The 18,456-nt window shown below is 47.6% G+C and overlaps 1 protein-coding gene across 2 annotated transcripts in view; it reads left to right on the forward strand.

The window, feature by feature from the left end:
- LOC132452577 (dual specificity calcium/calmodulin-dependent 3',5'-cyclic nucleotide phosphodiesterase 1A-like) overlaps positions 1 to 18,414 on the forward strand; it is a 39,276-nt gene extending 20,862 nt beyond the window's left edge. Inside the window, exons 6-19 of one of the 2 annotated variants that reach the window (XM_060045256.1) lie at positions 367 to 433; positions 2,090 to 2,206; positions 3,432 to 3,572; positions 5,230 to 5,330; positions 7,294 to 7,422; positions 7,771 to 7,872; positions 8,161 to 8,281; positions 9,375 to 9,456; positions 9,771 to 9,891; positions 10,479 to 10,699; positions 11,125 to 11,556; positions 12,043 to 12,099; positions 17,544 to 17,705; positions 17,783 to 18,414. In XM_060045256.1, coding sequence (XP_059901239.1) covers positions 367 to 433; positions 2,090 to 2,206; positions 3,432 to 3,572; positions 5,230 to 5,330; positions 7,294 to 7,422; positions 7,771 to 7,872; positions 8,161 to 8,281; positions 9,375 to 9,456; positions 9,771 to 9,891; positions 10,479 to 10,699; positions 11,125 to 11,556; positions 12,043 to 12,099; positions 17,544 to 17,704 — 1,852 coding nt within the window. In that variant the 3' untranslated portion in view covers position 17,705; positions 17,783 to 18,414. Of the gene's footprint in view, positions 1 to 366; positions 434 to 2,089; positions 2,207 to 3,431; positions 3,573 to 5,229; positions 5,331 to 7,293; positions 7,423 to 7,770; positions 7,873 to 8,160; positions 8,282 to 9,374; positions 9,457 to 9,770; positions 9,892 to 10,478; positions 10,700 to 11,124; positions 11,557 to 12,042; positions 12,100 to 13,661; positions 17,219 to 17,543; positions 17,706 to 17,782 lie in introns of those variants that run through there. The other variant, XM_060045255.1, reaches the window with a different exon arrangement.
- Positions 18,415 to 18,456: the final 42 nt, after the last annotated feature.

The following is an 18,456-nucleotide window of genomic DNA, read 5'->3' on the forward strand; positions in this document are numbered from 1 at the left end:
CTTTGGGGAAACCCTGTAGACTCTTTGGGGAATCCCTTTAGACACTGGGAAACCCTGTAGACTCTTTAGGGAAACCCTGTAGACTCTTTGGGGAACTCCTGTAGACTCTGGAAAACCCTGTAGACTCTTTTTTTTATTCTAACGTATTCCTTATTATTGACTTTCATAGAAAACATAAACATTTGATGGAATCAATCCCTAAACATAGTTTATGAGTTATGTCAATAAGTCTTATTTTCCAATCACCTGCTGCTCTGCTTCACCAGATCACTGCTGCTCTAGTCTTCTTCCATCCAAAGGTTTTGAACAACATTAACATGATCTGGTGAACCCATGCTGACGTGCTACATGTGCTCCGTCTCACAGGATGTACCGACGGACCTCCAACATGGTCGGGCTGAGCTACCCCCCCAACGTCATCACCGTGCTCAAGGTGGGAACACTCACAGCTCAAACTGTGTGTGTGTGTGTGTATGTGTGTGTGTGTGTGTGTGTGTGTGTGTGTGTGTGTGTGTGTGTGTGCGCGCTTGTGTGGGTCTGTGTGTCTGACTGAGTTAAAAAATGAATACACTACTGATAAATTAAAGAGGAGAAAGCTTCCTATGGAGGGATCCATGTCTGAATGACCGTGAGCGACTGATGACAGAGGAACACAAGAAGGGCCTCAGCCTTCAATCAGACCGTCAGCAGACAGCACAGAGAGTAAAGGCACTATTCACCTCTCACCTGCTGTTGTTACAAAAGGCCAAGTCAAATGTACATTTCCACATTATAATCATTTATGAAAAAAAAAAGTGAAATGTGTAAATGTGGTTCTTTGTTTGGTTGAATCGGTTGGTTATATGCAAGGTTCATTTGTATTTGTAATTGATATGTGACTCTGATAGGGATTGGCTTATCTAAAATGCATTGGCTCAAAGCCTAGGATCAAATCAATCACAAACTCACTCACAGGAAATGAAGTCAATGTGTTGAAATTCACCATTTCACAGGAGAAGCCTCGAGAATGGACTGACTGAGATGAGTGGAGGAGCAGAGGGGATCAGAACAGAACGTTTTAGAAATAAGACGAGAGAGGTAGAAATCGGGATGTCAAACAAAAAGCTGGTTCAAAGTCAGAGGATGTCCTGTTCTTTTTTTAACTCACAGAAACACACACCACAATCTGCTGCTGTGAGATCCAGATTTAAATATCCACCTCACACTATTCAAGCTACATGGTTAGAATTACTCTTGGCAATAAAAAGGTGCGTTACATTTTGGACATAAATCCCAGATTTTCAACGCTCGCCTGCTCAGAACTTCATAGAAAGGCAGACTTACCTTATCTTGTATCATGACATTTGAAACCAATATCTCTGTCAAACAGTCCCCCCACAATGTGACACACCCCTTCTCCCCATAGACAAACTAAAAGCCTCATGTGGGCTACGACCACATGCACATCCTGAAACCAGACGGACTCATTATTGAGGAACACTTTAAGGTGGAGCACCGCAGCGTTTATACAGGCTACGTTTGTGTCCGTTACGTCGTTTGTTGGCCTTAGATAACGAGGGGCAGATAGGACAACAGGGGCGGTCACAGGGTACATGGACTGGGCCGTGTCTGACCTCTGCCCCGTGGCGCCAGGGTGCAGAACAGTGCGTCGGGGACCTCAGCGTCACACATGGAGCCCCCCAGAGCCAGCTGATCCTCTCCCCCCCCGTCCCCCGGCACCGGTCTTCATCCATCACCTCGAGATACATGCAGGCTTAAGTGGTCCATTAAAGATATATGGCCCATGAATCACACTGGCAAACTGAATGTGTTACATTTAAATGTGAGGACAGGGCATTGAATTGAAAGAGTCTGAGGAATCAGACGCTAAATAATGGAGGTTTGGATCCCGGGAGTGCGAACGCTCCAATCTGTCTTCTGCAGACGACTTCAACGGGACCAAAAGAATGGAGAAAAAAAACCCAATTAGAGTCTGGGTAGCATTTCTAAGTGATGAATAACAGGTGTGTGTGTGTGTGTGTGTGTGTGTGTGTGTGTGTGTGTGTGTGTGTGTGTGTGTGTGTGTGTGTGTGTGTGTGTCTTTTATCAGCACGTGGACACGTGGTCCTTCGATGTGTTCGCCCTGAACGACGCGAGTGGAGAGCACGCGCTGAAGTTCATCTTCTACGAGCTGCTCACCAGATACGACCTCATCAACCGCTTCAAGGTACGACCGCACGCACGCACGCACGCACGCACGCCGGCCCCGCCCCCTTCCTCTCCCCCTCACCACAGGACCGGAGTCATCCTGCTGTGTGTGTGTGTCTGTCTGTGTGTGTGCATGTGTGTGTGTGTCTGGGTGTGTGTGTGTGTGTGTGTGTGTCTCTGTGTGTCTCTGTTTGTGTGTGCGTCTACGTGTGTGGTTGTGTTGTGTTGAGTTAATTTCCTTCCTAAAGGGTTGTGTTTTATTTGAGCGTGTGTGTTCGTTGTGTGTCTGCAGGGAAACCCTCATCAGTTTGATAAGGGAAGGCTGTAAACAAATGTGTGCGTCTTCATCCTGGCCCCTCCTCCCTCCTGAGCCTCTTCCTGATTGGCCAGGCAGTGTATCTCTCACCACCAGACATCTCCACAGGCCCGAGACGTCTAAGATGTCCTTCAAATGTTTGATCGTTCTGTCGTTCTGACCATTTGATCAGAGTCTGGCTGATCTCAATAAGGAATGCGTACATCTTAGGAGTGCAGAGTGGCTGTCTAGAACGGTAGATGAGTAGGAATGTGCTAAGGTATCTGCGTTAAGGGTAAATGTGTTAAGGGCAGATGTGAAATAGGTCGATGTGTTAAGGCTAAATGTGTAAAGGGTAGATGTGTTAAGGGTAAATGTGTTAAGGGTATAATTTTTAAGGGCAGATGTGAAATAGGTAGATGTGTTAAGGGTGAATGTGTTAAGGGTATAATTGTTAAGGGTAGATGTGATAGGGGTAGATGGGTTAAGGCCGGGTAAATGCTTTTAGGGTAGATGTGTCAGCACAATACCCTAACTGTAGAACCAGTCTCCAATGTAAGGGAGTGGTTGATGTGGTTGCTCTGCTGGGTCAGAACCAGACCAAAAGAGAAGGCAGCCAGGCCCAGCTCTCATTCCCTGATTTCCATTTACTGCGAGTTCCAACGCAATTCATCAAACAGAAAGGTTTGACAGCTACTCCAACTTTGCAATGTATAAGCCGAGGGACAAGACTTGATGAAAGACGAGGGGATCGCCGCTTGGACCGGCAGCGAACCCCACGTGGTGCCTAGCATTCCCCCTGCATTGTTCTTCATGCTTCATACTACGACTCTGCTGAACGAAGTGTGTTTGATTTTGAACCAGTGCACTGAGAAAACGGTTGTCAGATTCACACACATGTTGAGTGGATGTGTCCGTCCCGTTGCGACGTGCGGGCTGTGTTCCCCAGATCCCCATCTCGGCCCTGGTGTCCTTTGTGGAGGCCCTGGAGGTGGGCTACAGCAAACACAAGAACCCCTACCACAACCTGATGCACGCCGCGGACGTCACCCAGACCGTCCACTTCCTGCTGCTCAAGACCGGCATGATGGTGAGGAGAGGAGAACGGGAGGACGGGGGGAACGGGTGGCAGCGGCGTCTACTGCTGTAGCTCTACTGCTGTAGCTCTACTGCTGTAGATCTACTGCTGTAGCTCTACTGCTGTAGCTCTACTGCTGTAGTTCTACTGCTGTAGCTCTACTGCTGTAGCTCTACTGCTGTAGCTCTACTGCTGTAGTTCTACTGCTGTAGGTCTACTGCTGTAGCTCTACTGCTGTAGCTCTACTGCTGTAGCTCTACTGCTGTAGATCTACTGCTGTAGCTCTACTGCTGTAGCTCTACTGCTGTAGTTCTACTGCTGTAGCTCTACTGCTGTAGTTCTACTGCTGTAGGTCTACTGCAGTAGCTCTACTGCTGTAGCTCTACTGCTGTAGCTCTACTGCTGTAGATCTACTGCTGTAGCTCTACTGCTGTAGTTCTACTGCTGTAGCTCTACTGCTGTAGTTCTACTGCTGTAGGTCTACTGCAGTAGCTCTACTGCTGTAGCTCTACTGCTGTAGCTCTACTGCTGTAGTTCTACTGCTGTAGCTCTACTGCTGTAGCTCTACTGCTGTAGGTCTACTGCTGTAGCTCTACTGCTGTAGCTCTACTGCTGTAGTTCTACTGCTGTAGCTCAACTGCTGTAGTTCTACTGCTGTAGCTCTACTGCTGTAGCTCTACTGCAGTAGCTCTACTGCTGTAGCTCTACTGCTGTAGCTCTACTGCTGTAGTTATATTACTGTAGTTCTACTGCTGTAGCTCTACTGCTGTAGCTCTACTGCTGTAGCTCTACTGCTGTAGCTCTATTACTGTAGTTCTACTGCTGTAGCACTCTTTTTACTGAATGAACTGAAACTCCCACCTCCTCATATCTCCTCTTAGCACTGATTGGTCCTATTACATCTCCCCGAGGCACTGATTGGTCAAATCATTAAAAAAAATTGGAATTATATACATACATTATATACAGCAGAATATGAGCTCAGAGGACAGGACGGTCTCACGCATGACATAACTGTGTATTGCTTTGCTCCGTCCACTAAGCAGAGAATGGAGCAGGACTCCTTGTGTTTACAGGAGAGACTTATCCTCCCCTTTTAGTGTGAGCCATTTCCGCTCAGCTTACTATTTAGACATTGAGGAGACACTTTTATCCATGGAGACTTACAGGAAACACCATCATCTTATTCATGGATAGGCCTGGACATAGGGATTCCATTAAGTACTTGTGTGTGTGTGTGTGTGTGTGTGTGTGTGTGTGTGTGTGTGTGTGTGTGTGTGTGTGTGTGTGTGTGTCTGTGTGTGTGTGTGTGTCCGTGTGTCCCTGTGTGTGTATCCGTGTGTATGTGCATCTGTGTGTGTGTGATTCTGTGTGTGTGGTCTGGTTTAGTTTTGTGGCTTTTAGTTTTGTTTTTCTAAATGTAATCTGATGTGAAAAATGAAAACTAACCCTATTTAGTATTTTAACCATCCAATATATATTTTTCTCTCTCTCTCTCTCTCTCTCTCTCTCTCTCTCTCTCTCTCTCTCCCTCTCTCTCTCTTTCTCTTTCTCTCTCTCTCTCTCTCTCTCCCTCTCCCTCTCCCTCTCCCTCTCTCTCTCTCTCTCTCTCTCTCTCTCTCTCCCTCTCCCTCTCTCTCTCTCTCTCTCTCTCTCTCTCTCTCTCTAGCACTGGCTCACAGAGTTGGAGATCCTAGCCATGATCTTTGCGGCGGCGGTACATGACTTTGAGCACACGGGCACCACCAATAACTTCCACATTCAGACCAGGTAGGAAACCTGTCCTCAGCAGGCACACAAAGACCCAACAATAAAAACGAATCGTGTCATCTTGATTAAACCTCCCCAGGGAACAGATATTGGTATTCCAAGGTGAGGAAGTGTTCCAAGAAAAGGTGATCTCAGCGTGTTCCGTTAGGAAACATTTAGCTTAGCCTAGCTTAGCCTAGTTTATCACATGACCAACGCCCAGTGGCTAGCGCCTTCTTGTTACCAGCCATAGATAGAAGCAGTGGAAGACTCACTTCTGCTATGACCATGTAATTATTTGAATAAAAAACAACCTGTATTGTTACCAAAGGTGTCAAAATTATTCACATTCATTACTCAGGTAGAATTTTAAATACTAGGGTTTAAAAATACTTTAACTCAAGCTTTTTACTTAGGTAAAAGTGGAAAAGTACTGGTTTCACCCAACTCCCCAAAAACAATAATTTTTCTAATGGCCATAATGTATAAAAGCCATAATGACTATAATGTTATAATAAAATGTTAATGTTGAATAATGTTAAATGCACCTGTTTCAGCTGCATTGAGGCCCAATTGTAAATGAACGCATTTTGGTACAATGAAAAGGGGATACGTGTTTTAGCAGGTTGAAAGTACAGTCTGACCAATTATGTGTCCTCTCCTATAACTTAGGCTAGGAAAGAAGAAACATGTATATTCTTCAATCAGTGTGCATTATACAGAAGGGATACATATTTTGGCTATTTCTCGTATTTATTTGTGCAGGGTAAGGAAAGGTTAGATAATTGCGATAGGCCTACATAATTAGGCCTACCATGATCACTGTATTATTGTTATTTATTACGAAAGTTTTGCAACAACATCCTCAGTTTTGCAACTGAAATGTGGATTAGCCTGCAGGAATAAAATACGATCAGCTGGTTTTCAGTAGACAGCTGTCAGTTTGGCCACGGTGCAACAATGGATGATTAAAAATCGTAAACACGTAGGATCAACAAAAACATTTATTTTGACAGCTATGCCATAAATGACTACTTTACAACCACTGATAACCAACATTTAGAAAACATCAGCCTTGGGTGAATTCAAAGCATATTGTGTAGTTCCGCCTGCACTGGATGCATGCGCTGCGCTCCCGCGGACGGGGCTACAATTCTTATCACGGGTAACTACATTGGCACGACACCGCAATGAAAACAAGCCAAAATGAAACAGGGGTAACAAGGCAATTATATAAAAGAAAGGAGTAGAAAGTACAGATAATAGGAGTAGGAGTAGAAGTAAAAAGTCATCTGAAATATAATTACTCCAGTAAAGTATAGATACACAAAATTTCTACATAAGTAGGCCACAAAGTATTCGTACTTCGTTACTTGACACCTCTGATTGTTGCCTGTATCTGGCTTAGCGCCTGGAACAGGCTCAGCACTCGGAACAGGCTCAGTTACTCAGCACCTGGAATAGGCTCAGCCCCTGGAACAGGCTCAGCCCCTGTAAACAGGCTCAGCACCTGGGACAGGCTCAGCCCCTGTAAACAGGCTCAGCACCTGGAACAGGCTCAGCACCTCTAACCGGCTCAGCCCCTGTAACAGGCTCAGCACCTGGAACAGGCTCAGCCCCTGTAAACAGGCTCAGCACCTGGAACAGGCTCAGCCCCTGGAACAGGCTCAGCACCTGGAACAGGCTCAGCCCCTGGAACAGGCTCAGCCCCTGTAAACAGGCTCAGCACCTGGAACAGGCTCAGCCCCTGGAACCGGCTCAGCCCCTGTAACAGGCTCAGCCCCTATTAACAGGCTCAGCACCTGGAACAGGCTCAGCCCCTGTAAACAGGCTCAGCCCCTTGAACAGGCTCAGCACCTCTAACAGGCTCAGCCCCTGGAACAGGCTCAGCCCCTGGAACAGGCTCAGCCCCTGGAACAGGCTCAGCCCATGGAACAGGCTCAGCCCCCTCTCCAGCTGACTGAGGCGGTTCTTGTGCCCGCAGGTCGGACACGGCCATCCTTTACAACGACCGGGCGGTGCTGGAGAACCACCACGTGAGCGCGGCATACCGCCTGCTGCAGGAGGACGAGGAGATGAACATCCTGTCCAACCTGTCCAAGGACGACTGGAGGTACGCCGCAGCCGCCACACACAGCACGTCTCAACACAACACGTTCACAGCCCCCAGACCTGGGACCCAAACCCCCTCCACCCCCGGAGAAGGCTGACGCATCGAATGTATGATGGGAAGGTGGTCACCTATCATGCTAATGTGCAGTATCTCCCTCCCTCTCTCTCTCCCTCTCCTCCCCTCTTACTCTCTCTCTCCCTCTCTTACTATCTCTCCCCCACTCTCTCCTCAAACCACCTCTCTCTCTCTCCCCCCCCTCCCTCCTTCTCCCCCTCTCCTCCCCCCTGCATCCCCATCTCTCCTTCTCTCCCCCTCTCTCCCTCCTTCTCCCCCTCTCTCCCTTTCCAGAGAGCTGCGAGCCCTGGTAGTAGAGATGGTTTTGGCCACAGACATGTCCTGTCACTTCCAGCAGATCAAAGCCATGAAGAACTTCCTGCAGCAGCCTGAGGCGTGAGTGGTTGCTACGGCTCTTCTGCAAGCAGTTTTTTTTATTTAAGACGATTATTAAGTTCAACCCTAATTTCGTATGTGTGTGTGTGTGTGTGTGCGTATGTGTGTGTGATTCTGTGTATGTGTTTATCTGTGTGTGCTTATCTGTGTGATTTTGTGTGTGTGTTCTTGTGATTCTGTGTGTGTGTGTGTGTGTGTGTGTGTGTGTGTGTGTGTGTGTGTGTGTGTGTGTGTGTGTGTGTGTGTGTGTGTGTGTGCGCGTGCGTGCGTGCGTGTGTGTGTGTGTAGGATTGACAAGCCCAAGGCCCTATCCCTGCTCCTCCACACTGCAGACATCAGCCACCCGGCCAAGCAGTGGGACCTCCACCACCGCTGGACCACCTCGCTGCTGGAAGAGTTCTTCAGACAGGTGCCCCCTCTTCTTATCCTTTGATTCATTTTGTCGTGCACATGATAACACGGACGCACACATGTGACACGCAAACAGGGGAGGGAACGACAGACACCCAGAGCCTGAACTAGGACCGCTCTGTCTCAGAACGGTTACCTCTACGCTGCCACACAGTGTCTGAGGTCAGCGCTCTGGATCAGAGGGGTTCTGAGGTCACCGTTCTGGATCAGAGGGGTTCTGAGGTCAGCGCTCTGGATCAGAGCGGTTTCTATTCTCAGACGCTGTAAGCAGCTTGATTCACTTCTCTGGATCACAACACAATTTGTGTCTTCCTTCCTGTCGGCCACGTGAACAGTAACACACGTCGACCCGATGTTAAAAACGCCGACGGTCAGATTCTCCCGTTCAGACGGGGAACCCCTGACAGCGTGGTGACCTCGTCCGTTTCCATGACGCCAGCGACTCCTTCCTCTGCTCGGTGAAATTGAATTAGGAGGAGAGTGTTAAGAGGAGGGGGGGTGGATGCCTTCCTACAAGTAGAGATGTGGTGGCTGTGATTTATGGACGGCGAGCTAATCAGTTTTCAGTTTCCAATCAGGGTGTACTTTTTTTTTCCACGTGGTCGGAGCCCTACTAATCATAGTAATAGAAACGTCAGGGACTATAAATGACTTGTCTTAAGCTGCTCAACACGTCACGATCTCCAGCGCCTTGCCCTGCTTGTCCCTGGGCTAAGGGAGGTGTAGATGATCAGAAGAACCACACCTCTATTGCCTCACCTCGAAGACCATCTGTCTTCTCGCAGCTCATGTTTAACTCAAGGGTCTTTGAAGGATCACATCGTCGACGCTGGTAGTCCCTGCAGTCCCCGAGAGACTGAAGTCTGAAGGTCCTCTCCGAGAAATGGATCACAAACAATTATACAAATGTAATGCATCACTCTCGACCTGAAGTTGTGTGCGCCCTGCAGCTGGGTTCGGTCTGTGCCTGGACTGTGTGAGCTTAACCTTTGTTTGACACAGGACAATCGTGTTGTCTTTTGTTAGTTAAATGTCTGAACATCTAGAACCCTTGCCTGCTGTGTTTCATCACTATCTCATCTCTTCTCCAGGGCGACAAAGAAGCACATCTGGGCCTGCCCTTCTCTCCCCTCTGTGACCGCAACTCCACCATGGTGGCACAGTCCCAGATAGGTAGGTGGAGGAACAGCACCACCCAACTCTAAATATCAAGTCTATCATCATCCTCATCATCATCTTCATCATCATCATAATCATCATCATCCTCATCCTCATCATCATCATCATCATCAAATCTATCATCATTATAATAATTCGTTTCTGATGGATAGTGAGTCAAGACACGCTAAACATTCTGAATTATACATTTTGATTGTAATTATATTCATTAATGAGGTGCAATCATAAAACGACGTGACGAGAGGGACAGGAGTAAACAGGACCCAGGGGGTCCCGATGTGGTACCAGCAGCTGCTGTGTCTCCCCAGGGTTCATCGACTTCATCGTGGAGCCCACCTTCACTGTGCTCACCGACATGACGGAGAAGATCGTGAAGCCGCTGATCGAGGAGGCGGCCATCTCCGGCCCGGAGGACTTAAGACGGCCCAGGTCACCACCGGGACTCTTGACCTTTTGACCTCTGCACACACACGCACACACACACACACACACACTCACTCACTCACGGAAACACCTGTCAACACAAATTCTAGTTCAGCTCTAAAGACCACCATCCTGGCCTTCATATCTTTGTTACACATGTATGTCACTGGAGATCCATATATATATGAATACATCTATATCTACATACGTATATGCTGAGGATAGTACTTCCTGCCGGGGCTGCTGATTTACAAATCGTATCATATAACATTTTGTTTCTTCTTCTTCTTCTTCTTCTTCTTCTTCTTCTTCTTCGTCGTCGTCGTCGTCGTCTTCGTCTTCGTCTTCGTCTTCTTCTTCTTCTTCTTCTCCTCCTCCTTCTTCTTCTTCTTCTTCTTCTTCTTCTTCTTCTTCTTCTTCTTCTTCTTCTTCTTCTTCGTCGTATTCGTCTTCGTCTTCTTCTTCTCCTCCTTCTCCTTCTCCTTCTCCTTCTCCTTCTCCTCCTCCTTCTTCTCCTCCTCCTTCTTCTTCTTCTTCTTCTTCGTCTTCTTCTTTGTCTTCTTCTTTGTCTTCTTCGTGTGTTTGCACCTCAGCCTGACCATCCTGGGGGCCGTGGTCGGGGCCGCGGCGGGGGACGTGGCCGGGGCCGTGACCGGCGGAGAGAGCAAGCGCTCCAGCGTGAAGAGCACGGCGTCGGAGGGCAGCGGCGCCATCAACTGCTCCCTGCACACGGTGGACTTCAAGAGCTTCAAGGGCACCTGGAGCGAGGACGTGAACCGGAACCGCGAGCGCTGGAAGGCCAAGGCCACCCAGGGTAGGTCCAGGCTGGAGGTCCCGGGACACAGGGTAGGTCCAGGCTGGGGGGCTCATGATAGGTCCAGGCCGGGGGGCCAGGGTAGGCCAAGGCTGGGGGGCCCACGGTAGGTGCAGGCTGAGGGGCCCAGGGATCCCAGGAGCCCCCGAGGTGTCCCAGGAGCCAGCCAGGGTAGGTCCAGGCTTGGGGCCCAGGCTTGGTCCAGGCTTGGAGCCCAGGTCCCAGTGTCGGTCCAGTCTTGTGGCCCAGGGGGTTCCTGGGACATCAGGGGCTCCTCAATATTTCCAGTCAATCTTCTGGCTCGGCCAAAAAGATCAGACCAGTCTTGGGGAACTCAACTGAAGGACATAATGGGCCCGCAACAAAATCAAACTTGACCAAACCTCTTTCTAAATTTCTCCACCTTGCCTTCTTTACTCCTTCAGATCTGGCGGAGAAAAGCAAGAAGGAGGGCGAGGAGAAGGCCAGCGAGGGAGAGAAGAAGGAGGGGGAGGAAGCTGAGCCTGGCGACAAAGCCAAGGAGCTGGGGAAGGAGGTGGAGGCGGGGAAGGAGGTGGAGGTGGAGGTGGGGAAGGAGGGGGAGGCGGGGAACGAGGGGGAGGCGGGGAACGAGGGGGAGAGGAGGACTGAGGAGTCGGAGGAAGGAACCAAGGCTGACAAAGAGGAGGAGAAGGAGGAGAGCAGGAAGGAGCCAGCGGAGGAGAAGCCCAAAGAGGAGGAGGGGGATGGAGATCCAGGGGGGGGGCGCGGTCTGGCCCCAGGACCGGGACCCAGGAGGGGTGTGCGGTCCAGACAGGTTGACCCCACGGAGTCGACCCACAGGGACAACAAAGGCGAGGAGAAAGCGACTCACAGTGGTAGGTACTCAAACAACCGACGCAGACACCCTTTACTGAGGTCCTTCACTGAAGCACCGTGAGGAGATGGTGCTTCAGTGATGCATTGTTAGCGAGTGCCACCAAGTGGTGAGGCTGACACATTACACATTGTCCTTGAGCTTTATCAATGACACTGTTGTCTCAGAAGACATCTAAGGCAAAACACAGCTTCCTTCAAAGCTAAGACGTTTTCAAAGAATATTCGAAAGGATATGAAAAAGCTCAGTGAAGAAAGGAAAAAGAGAGTGTGAATGATAAAGAAATAAAACTACGAAGGAATGACGTGAAACAAGTAGAATGGCTGAAGTGGACGCCCGTTCTGTTTCACAGCACGAAGCATAACGAGTTTAAGGTTTTATATCGAAGGAGGATTTCTCAATTGATGATAACAAAAAGGGCTCCCCACCAAGGGGTACGTGTTTCACTTGGATTGTTTGTGACGCTCTTCCGTTCACCCCTACGTAGCAGAAGATTCCTCCATCACAGACACCTCGAGTGGCACAGAGTCCGACTCCTCTGACGGTAAAGCATGTTGGGGCTCACTCCTACAAGGGCACCGCGACTACCCCAACCAGCACACATTGCGCTCATGCTCATGCACGGCGTTCGGTCGCCGCTCAACCCGCGGCCGCAGCAGCATTTGATTTGATTTGATTTATGGTCGTGCCAATGTGTGCCGGTGTCACTCCATCACTCACACGCCTTTCAGCAGCACGCGTTCCTCTCTCCCTCTGTGGTCCTCGCCTTTATTTCACTTTATCCGCTTCTCCCTTGAGCTTTAACCCTGTGTTGCCATGGGGACCATGTGCATCTGAAAGGATCCTCCTGCCTCTTCCCTCTGTTGAGCTCCCCAGTGATGACACACAGACGCACGCACGCACACACACGCACATACACAAACACGCACACACACTGACGCACGTACGCATACACACACACAGACGCATGCACACACGCACACACATGCACATAAAGGCATGCACACATGCGTACACACACACATACACACACACACACACACACACACACACACACACACACACACACACACACACACACACACACACAGGCACACACACTCATGCACGGACGCACGCATGCATACACACACATCTAACCCTCGTGTCAGTCTGTGTTTCTGTTAACCTCCACTTCTTGGCCGTGGCAACCCCAACCTCTGGAAGTCAAACGCATGCCATTGCATGCATCTTGTAATGATTCAAATTGTGAAGAACCAATCAGCTGTGATCACCTCCCATGTCGCCTCACGTCGCTGAATGGCAAACTCACCTGCATTGAGATAACCGCACGGTTCCTGCCATGTATCACATGACACCACACAGTGGTGATGTCTTCACATCAATGCTGGTCTTACTGGGCTACTTGTGCTTCTTTGGATAAGAAAAACAAAAAGAAAGTTTATTTGTAAATTAGCCCATCACGACTTGCAAACCATCCAAAATACTAAATACAGAGTGATGTATTATTCAGCACTTGAAAACCATCAGATGAATATTATCCTAGCCCTAAACAGATCTGCTTGCTTTTCCCCAGTGATTGCTAAAAGGTTTCCTTCCAAACTGAAAGTAAAATTAAATCAGTAGAATTGATCTGTTTGACGTGGCTCAGTTCCAAACTGTTGACTAGTCTCTAAAAGAAGCTCTTCTCTTCTTCGGCTGCAGGCCCAGAAAGTCCCAATCTTCAGAAAAATTGGGCATAAGCTTTATTGGGCTCACTGAGGTCCACATGCGTTTCCCTGCAAAGGGTGGAGTCACGGACTGGTGTTTCTGATCACCTATAGGACCGGCCCGGTACTACATATTTAAAGGAGTTGTTTGGAGACTGAGCGCCCAGAGGCTTGAGGGCTTGGAAATGCCCAATCTTTGTTCACTGCTTTCGCATACGTGGCAGGCCAATCTTTCCTCCCTCACATACATTTCTACAATTGGAATGGGACCTTTTAGTCTGTTTTGTGGTTCTATGGTAGCCAGTTGAGCACTGGTGAGGGCAGCGGTCTCAGACCGATGGAGCGGCTCTGGGATGACCCTTGAAGTGTGCCATATATATTCCCTCTTCTTCCCCAGCAGAATCCAAAGAGACAGAGGAAGAAACAGACGAGGAGGAGGAAGATGATGATGATGATGATGATGATGATGATGATGATGACGAAGAGGAGGGTAGCTTCCACAACCCTTCAGCAGGGCAGCTAACCACTGCTGCTGCCGCCTCTGTCCAAGAGACAAACTGTCCTTATTAAACACTCTCTCCGTCTCTGGGCAGGCACATTGCTTTCTCTGGGGCTTGGTGAAACTGTTTGCCTTCATCAGAGCGCCACCTGGTGGAGACCAGCATCAATACAGGATGGTTTCATCGACGCACCGTTTCATTGATTTGAACCTCTCTCTGTCTGTCTCTGTCTCTGTCTCTCTCTCTCTCTCTCTCTCTCTCTCTCTCTCTCTCTCTCTCTCTCTCTCTCTCTCTCTCTCTCTCTCTCTCTCTCTCTCTCAATCTCTCTCTCTCTGTCAATACCCTGTGGTATTTCTTTGACCAGTTTTTATTGGTATTGTTGTTGCCTGAAGGAAGTGTTTATCGAAAGCCTGGCCTGGTACTTCACTAGCAGCCCCCCAGACCAAGGCAGGGCCCCTAGAACACTCATTACAGTGAGGGGCCACCAGAACATTGAGGGCCCCTAGAACTTTGGGGCCGTATCACGGGCCCCACTGGCTGACCAAGCGGAAGGCGGGTGATTGGATGGGGTGTACTGGTGGATGGTAGTATTGACTGCTCAACTCGGAGGTGGTGAGTGACCTTTAGGCACAGTTAGCTTCAGAGCCCTGAAGCCCAGCCCAGTAGGGAAGGTCTTAGTGGGTAATCAAACCCGAGACTCCGGCCTCTTCCTGCCTTCCTCATAAATTTCTTCCAAAAACGGATGCGTTCTTTAAATGCTGAAATGGCCTACATGCGCCTAGTTAGAACATGAAGACCCCAAGAGATTAGGACTAAACCACCTCAGAGATTAGGACTAAACCACCGCAGACCCCAAGAGATTAGGACTAAACAACCTCAGAGAATAGGATTGAACAACTTTAAAGATTAGGACTAAACCACTTTAGGGATTAGGAATAAACCACCTCAGAGATTAGGAATAAAACACGCCCTGGCTAGGAGAAAGTGATGAACTCTAATCTAGATGTCAAATTTTCATAGAATGTGTTTTTATTCTCTGTTTGTTTCATAAATTTTGTTAAAGCTATTTCCAAACAATGTTGATTTGCCATGCAGTTGTTTGCTAGAGTGATTGAGTGAGTGAGTGCGATAATGCTACAATGAATGAGGTAATAAGTGAGCCACTGGCTTTGAGAGCTAATGACTAAAAGCCATGGTGTCTTGCAGCTCTTAATAAGATGTAAATTGTCTAGAATCGATATATCTAAAAAGATAAAAGATTGTTGGAGCATTCAACCCTTTAAACCCCCTTCACCTCCCAGCTCTCTGACTCAGCAGTTTGGTCCAGTTTAGAGATGGTAGGTTGGTTAGAACAGAGAGTTGCTGCACAAGGTAGGACATTATCTTATGTTAACAAATGGTTCCTTATGGGGGATACGAGGGCTTGGGAAATAGTGCCCCTAAAAGGGCAGCTGAAAAGCACAGGGTATCTGCTGAAAAGCACAGGGTATCTGTTGGTTATTGTGTAATTAGCACAATTTGTAGTCAGAAAAAATAAACTGTAAAATGACACCGATTTTTGTGACGCAGTTGAAAGCCAAACATGCGTACTGCTAGGGCTCTTTCCTGACATCAGGTCTTATTAATACAATGTCCAAAACAGACGCCACTGTTATGAGGTGATTTCTGGTCAAAAGTGTCCCGTGTATCTTGATAAAAAAAGAGTCACTTCATTAGCTTTGACTGGCCATCATAAAGCTGTTAAGTTGATCGTCTGTAGTATTTACAGCAAACTCAACTTTTTTGTTGCCCATAACAGATGAATACCATAACTCAAGCTTAGCATTTCATTATATCATCATTTGTGTTGTCGTTTCTGTCAACAGATTGATTCACATGCATTGGCGTTATTCTTTTGATTTACTTCTGTGAACGTTCTTCCTCTAACTGTGAGGTGAAATGCACAACGCTTGTTTTTATTTGCAACTGATCATTTTAGGTGTGAAGACCTCAAAAACAAATGGTACATTTTCAACCCTGATATGCAGAACTTTGTCAAAATATTTTGCTAGAATCTGCCTTTTATTGTAAAGATTGACTGTTTGTTTCCACAGACATGTAGAACATTTCTTAGTTCTGTTTAAGTACGTTTAAAGCAGATGCACACATATAACGCAAGACAAAATCCACCCCCCCCCCTGTCAGATATGTAATGGCTGTTATAGGAATATTTAAATGACACAGTCTTTCTTTGCGCAATTCAAAATGTTCTTCTGAAACACTGTGAGGAGTTTCCTGTTGCCTTGACCAAAGAGAGATAACGACAGACACAAAGAAATCTCAAGCTGATCTGCCATGTTTTTCGACTTGAGTTGATGCGTTTTGTTTTCTATGTTTGCCTTACGGTCAATGTGAAGTAGGTTCTCTCTGCAGAACCTGGGTGTTTCCTCCAGCTTCCTCTCATTATCAGTGTTCAGTTCTCCTACAGTGGGGCGCCTGTCATGTTCTTTGTGAATAATTTCTAGCCATGGCTCCGCAGTCCCACAGAGGTCCCTCCATCGAAGTAGTAGTTGCTTTGAAGTTGGCAATGCTTCATAATTGATCAACTTACCTTATAATCATTGCATGATATTCACATGACTTCCATCATGTGAATGATGTATGTTAATAACATGCCCATGGGTTTACAATCTGTACCCACAAACCTAACAGATATTCCAGAAGGCCACATGCCTTAGCCGTCGCTGCTACTACTGCGGTCACGCCATCTGCACTTATGAAAACGAAAGCTTATGGCTCATCTGCATTGTGTTGTACAGTAAAATGCTCTTTGGGGTGCAAGTGCACCTCGTAAACACAGAAGTATGCCCTCAGAAAACGGGGAAGGATTCGATCTTATCGTTATTAATTTAAATTGTTAAAATACAAGTTGGATTGGGGAAGCTGAATATCAACCATCTTGTCAGCCTCGTGACGTGGACACTGGCCTGTAGAAAGAAATCGGCCCAAACAACTTAGACATCTCACGATGTGAGAGCTGCTATTGTGAAACTACTACTTTTTCCACTGAGGACCTAGCCTGGGTCACATGCAACACACATGACTACACTGATTTATTTTTTATCATTATGTATTCTAACCTTTTATTACCCCAGTATTTCACCTACCAGTATGTCCCTAAAAATCCTGTTTTATTCTTGATTTGAGCAGAGAAGTGAGTGGACAGCAGGCCTAACTAGCGTTTGCAGTTTTGCACCTGTGCTTCTGTTGTGAATACAGTGTCATTTTTTCAATGGATTTGTTTTTCTGTTTGTTGCTAATTGTTCCTTCTCATTTGTACACGGTACTTCATCAAATCACCCTTCCCTCGCCAAAGGGATGGGACATGTATGACATGTATGGTTCTGATTTTGGTTCAAATGTGGTGATTTATTGCACTCATTGTGCCAATAAAACTGGACTCAAAGGGCTCAGATCCTGGCTCCATGTCTTCACTGGTATCCTGTAGGAAACGTAGCCCTGAAGAGACAAACACAAGAGAAGCTACACAACTCCACATGACATGTTTCAGAGGTTTTGTGCCAAGATTAGATCGTACACACAAACTTACCCTATGTGAGTTCATATGGTTTAGGGTAGGGCATTCAGAAATGTATTTAACGTTGTTTTGCAATGGAATTTGACTTTCAAACGGTAATAATATAAGTTTGACGGAGGAGTCTTAATTCAAACGGTCAAATCTCACGATGTGATCCTGAGAGAGCGCTTTAACCCAACGTTTAAATCTCCCTTGTTCTCAGGCTCGGAGGAGGGCTGCGATCTGATTCGCTACCACAAACGACCCAGCTACTGTGCCAACTCCTACCGCCCGGCGAGGGTCAAGGTGGTGGACCTGCGGCCCACCGACCCCCGGAGCAAAGCCCGACGTCTGCAGCGGATCTCCCTCCGAAGGGGGAAGTGACCTCACAGCAGAGCCCACCTCGGACTGACCTTTAGGGGGGCTTAGCCCCTTAGTACCTCCTACTGTAGGGGAAGTGACCTCACAGCAGGGCCCACCTAGGACTGAACATTAGGGGTCCTAGCCCCTTAGCACCTCACTAGACAGGGGAAGTGACCTCACATCAGGGCCCACCTAGGACTGACCTTTAGGGGGGCTTAGCCTCTTAGTACCTCCCTCTGCAGGGGAAGTGACCTCACATCAGGGCCCACCTAGGACTGACCCTTTGGGGGGCTTAGCCCCTTGGTACCTCCTACCGCAGGGCAAGTGACCTCACCGCAGAGCCCATCTAGGACTGACCTTTAGGGGGTCTTAGTAGGGGCCCAGATAAGATTGACATTTGATTACATCTAGGTGGTTACAAACTATTTTAGAAAAGTCTAAATGAATGGAGATTAGAAACAGTCCAACACAGGGTCTGGCGTCGCCCCTGCAGCTCTGTTGTAGACCACCGTAGAAAGACAGGTGTCGATCCGGACATTGATGATAGAAAGAATCAATGGCAATTTGTGTTTTATGTCGTGTGTAAATGTCAATATTGTCATTTAGATTATAATTTTCAGTTTGTAAAGTAAATGTACATTTCTGGTCGTATTTAGTGCCTTAACACTGTATTTAATCCATTGTGTCTGCCCGTTAAAAAAAAAATTTAAAGTAAACTATTCTCATTCTGATCTATGAGTTATCATTGAGTTTGGTCCTCTCTTGAAAGTGTG

This window comes from Gadus macrocephalus, chromosome 23 (assembly GCF_031168955.1).
Source record: "Gadus macrocephalus chromosome 23, ASM3116895v1".
Lineage (NCBI taxonomy): Eukaryota > Metazoa > Chordata > Actinopteri > Gadiformes > Gadidae > Gadus > Gadus macrocephalus.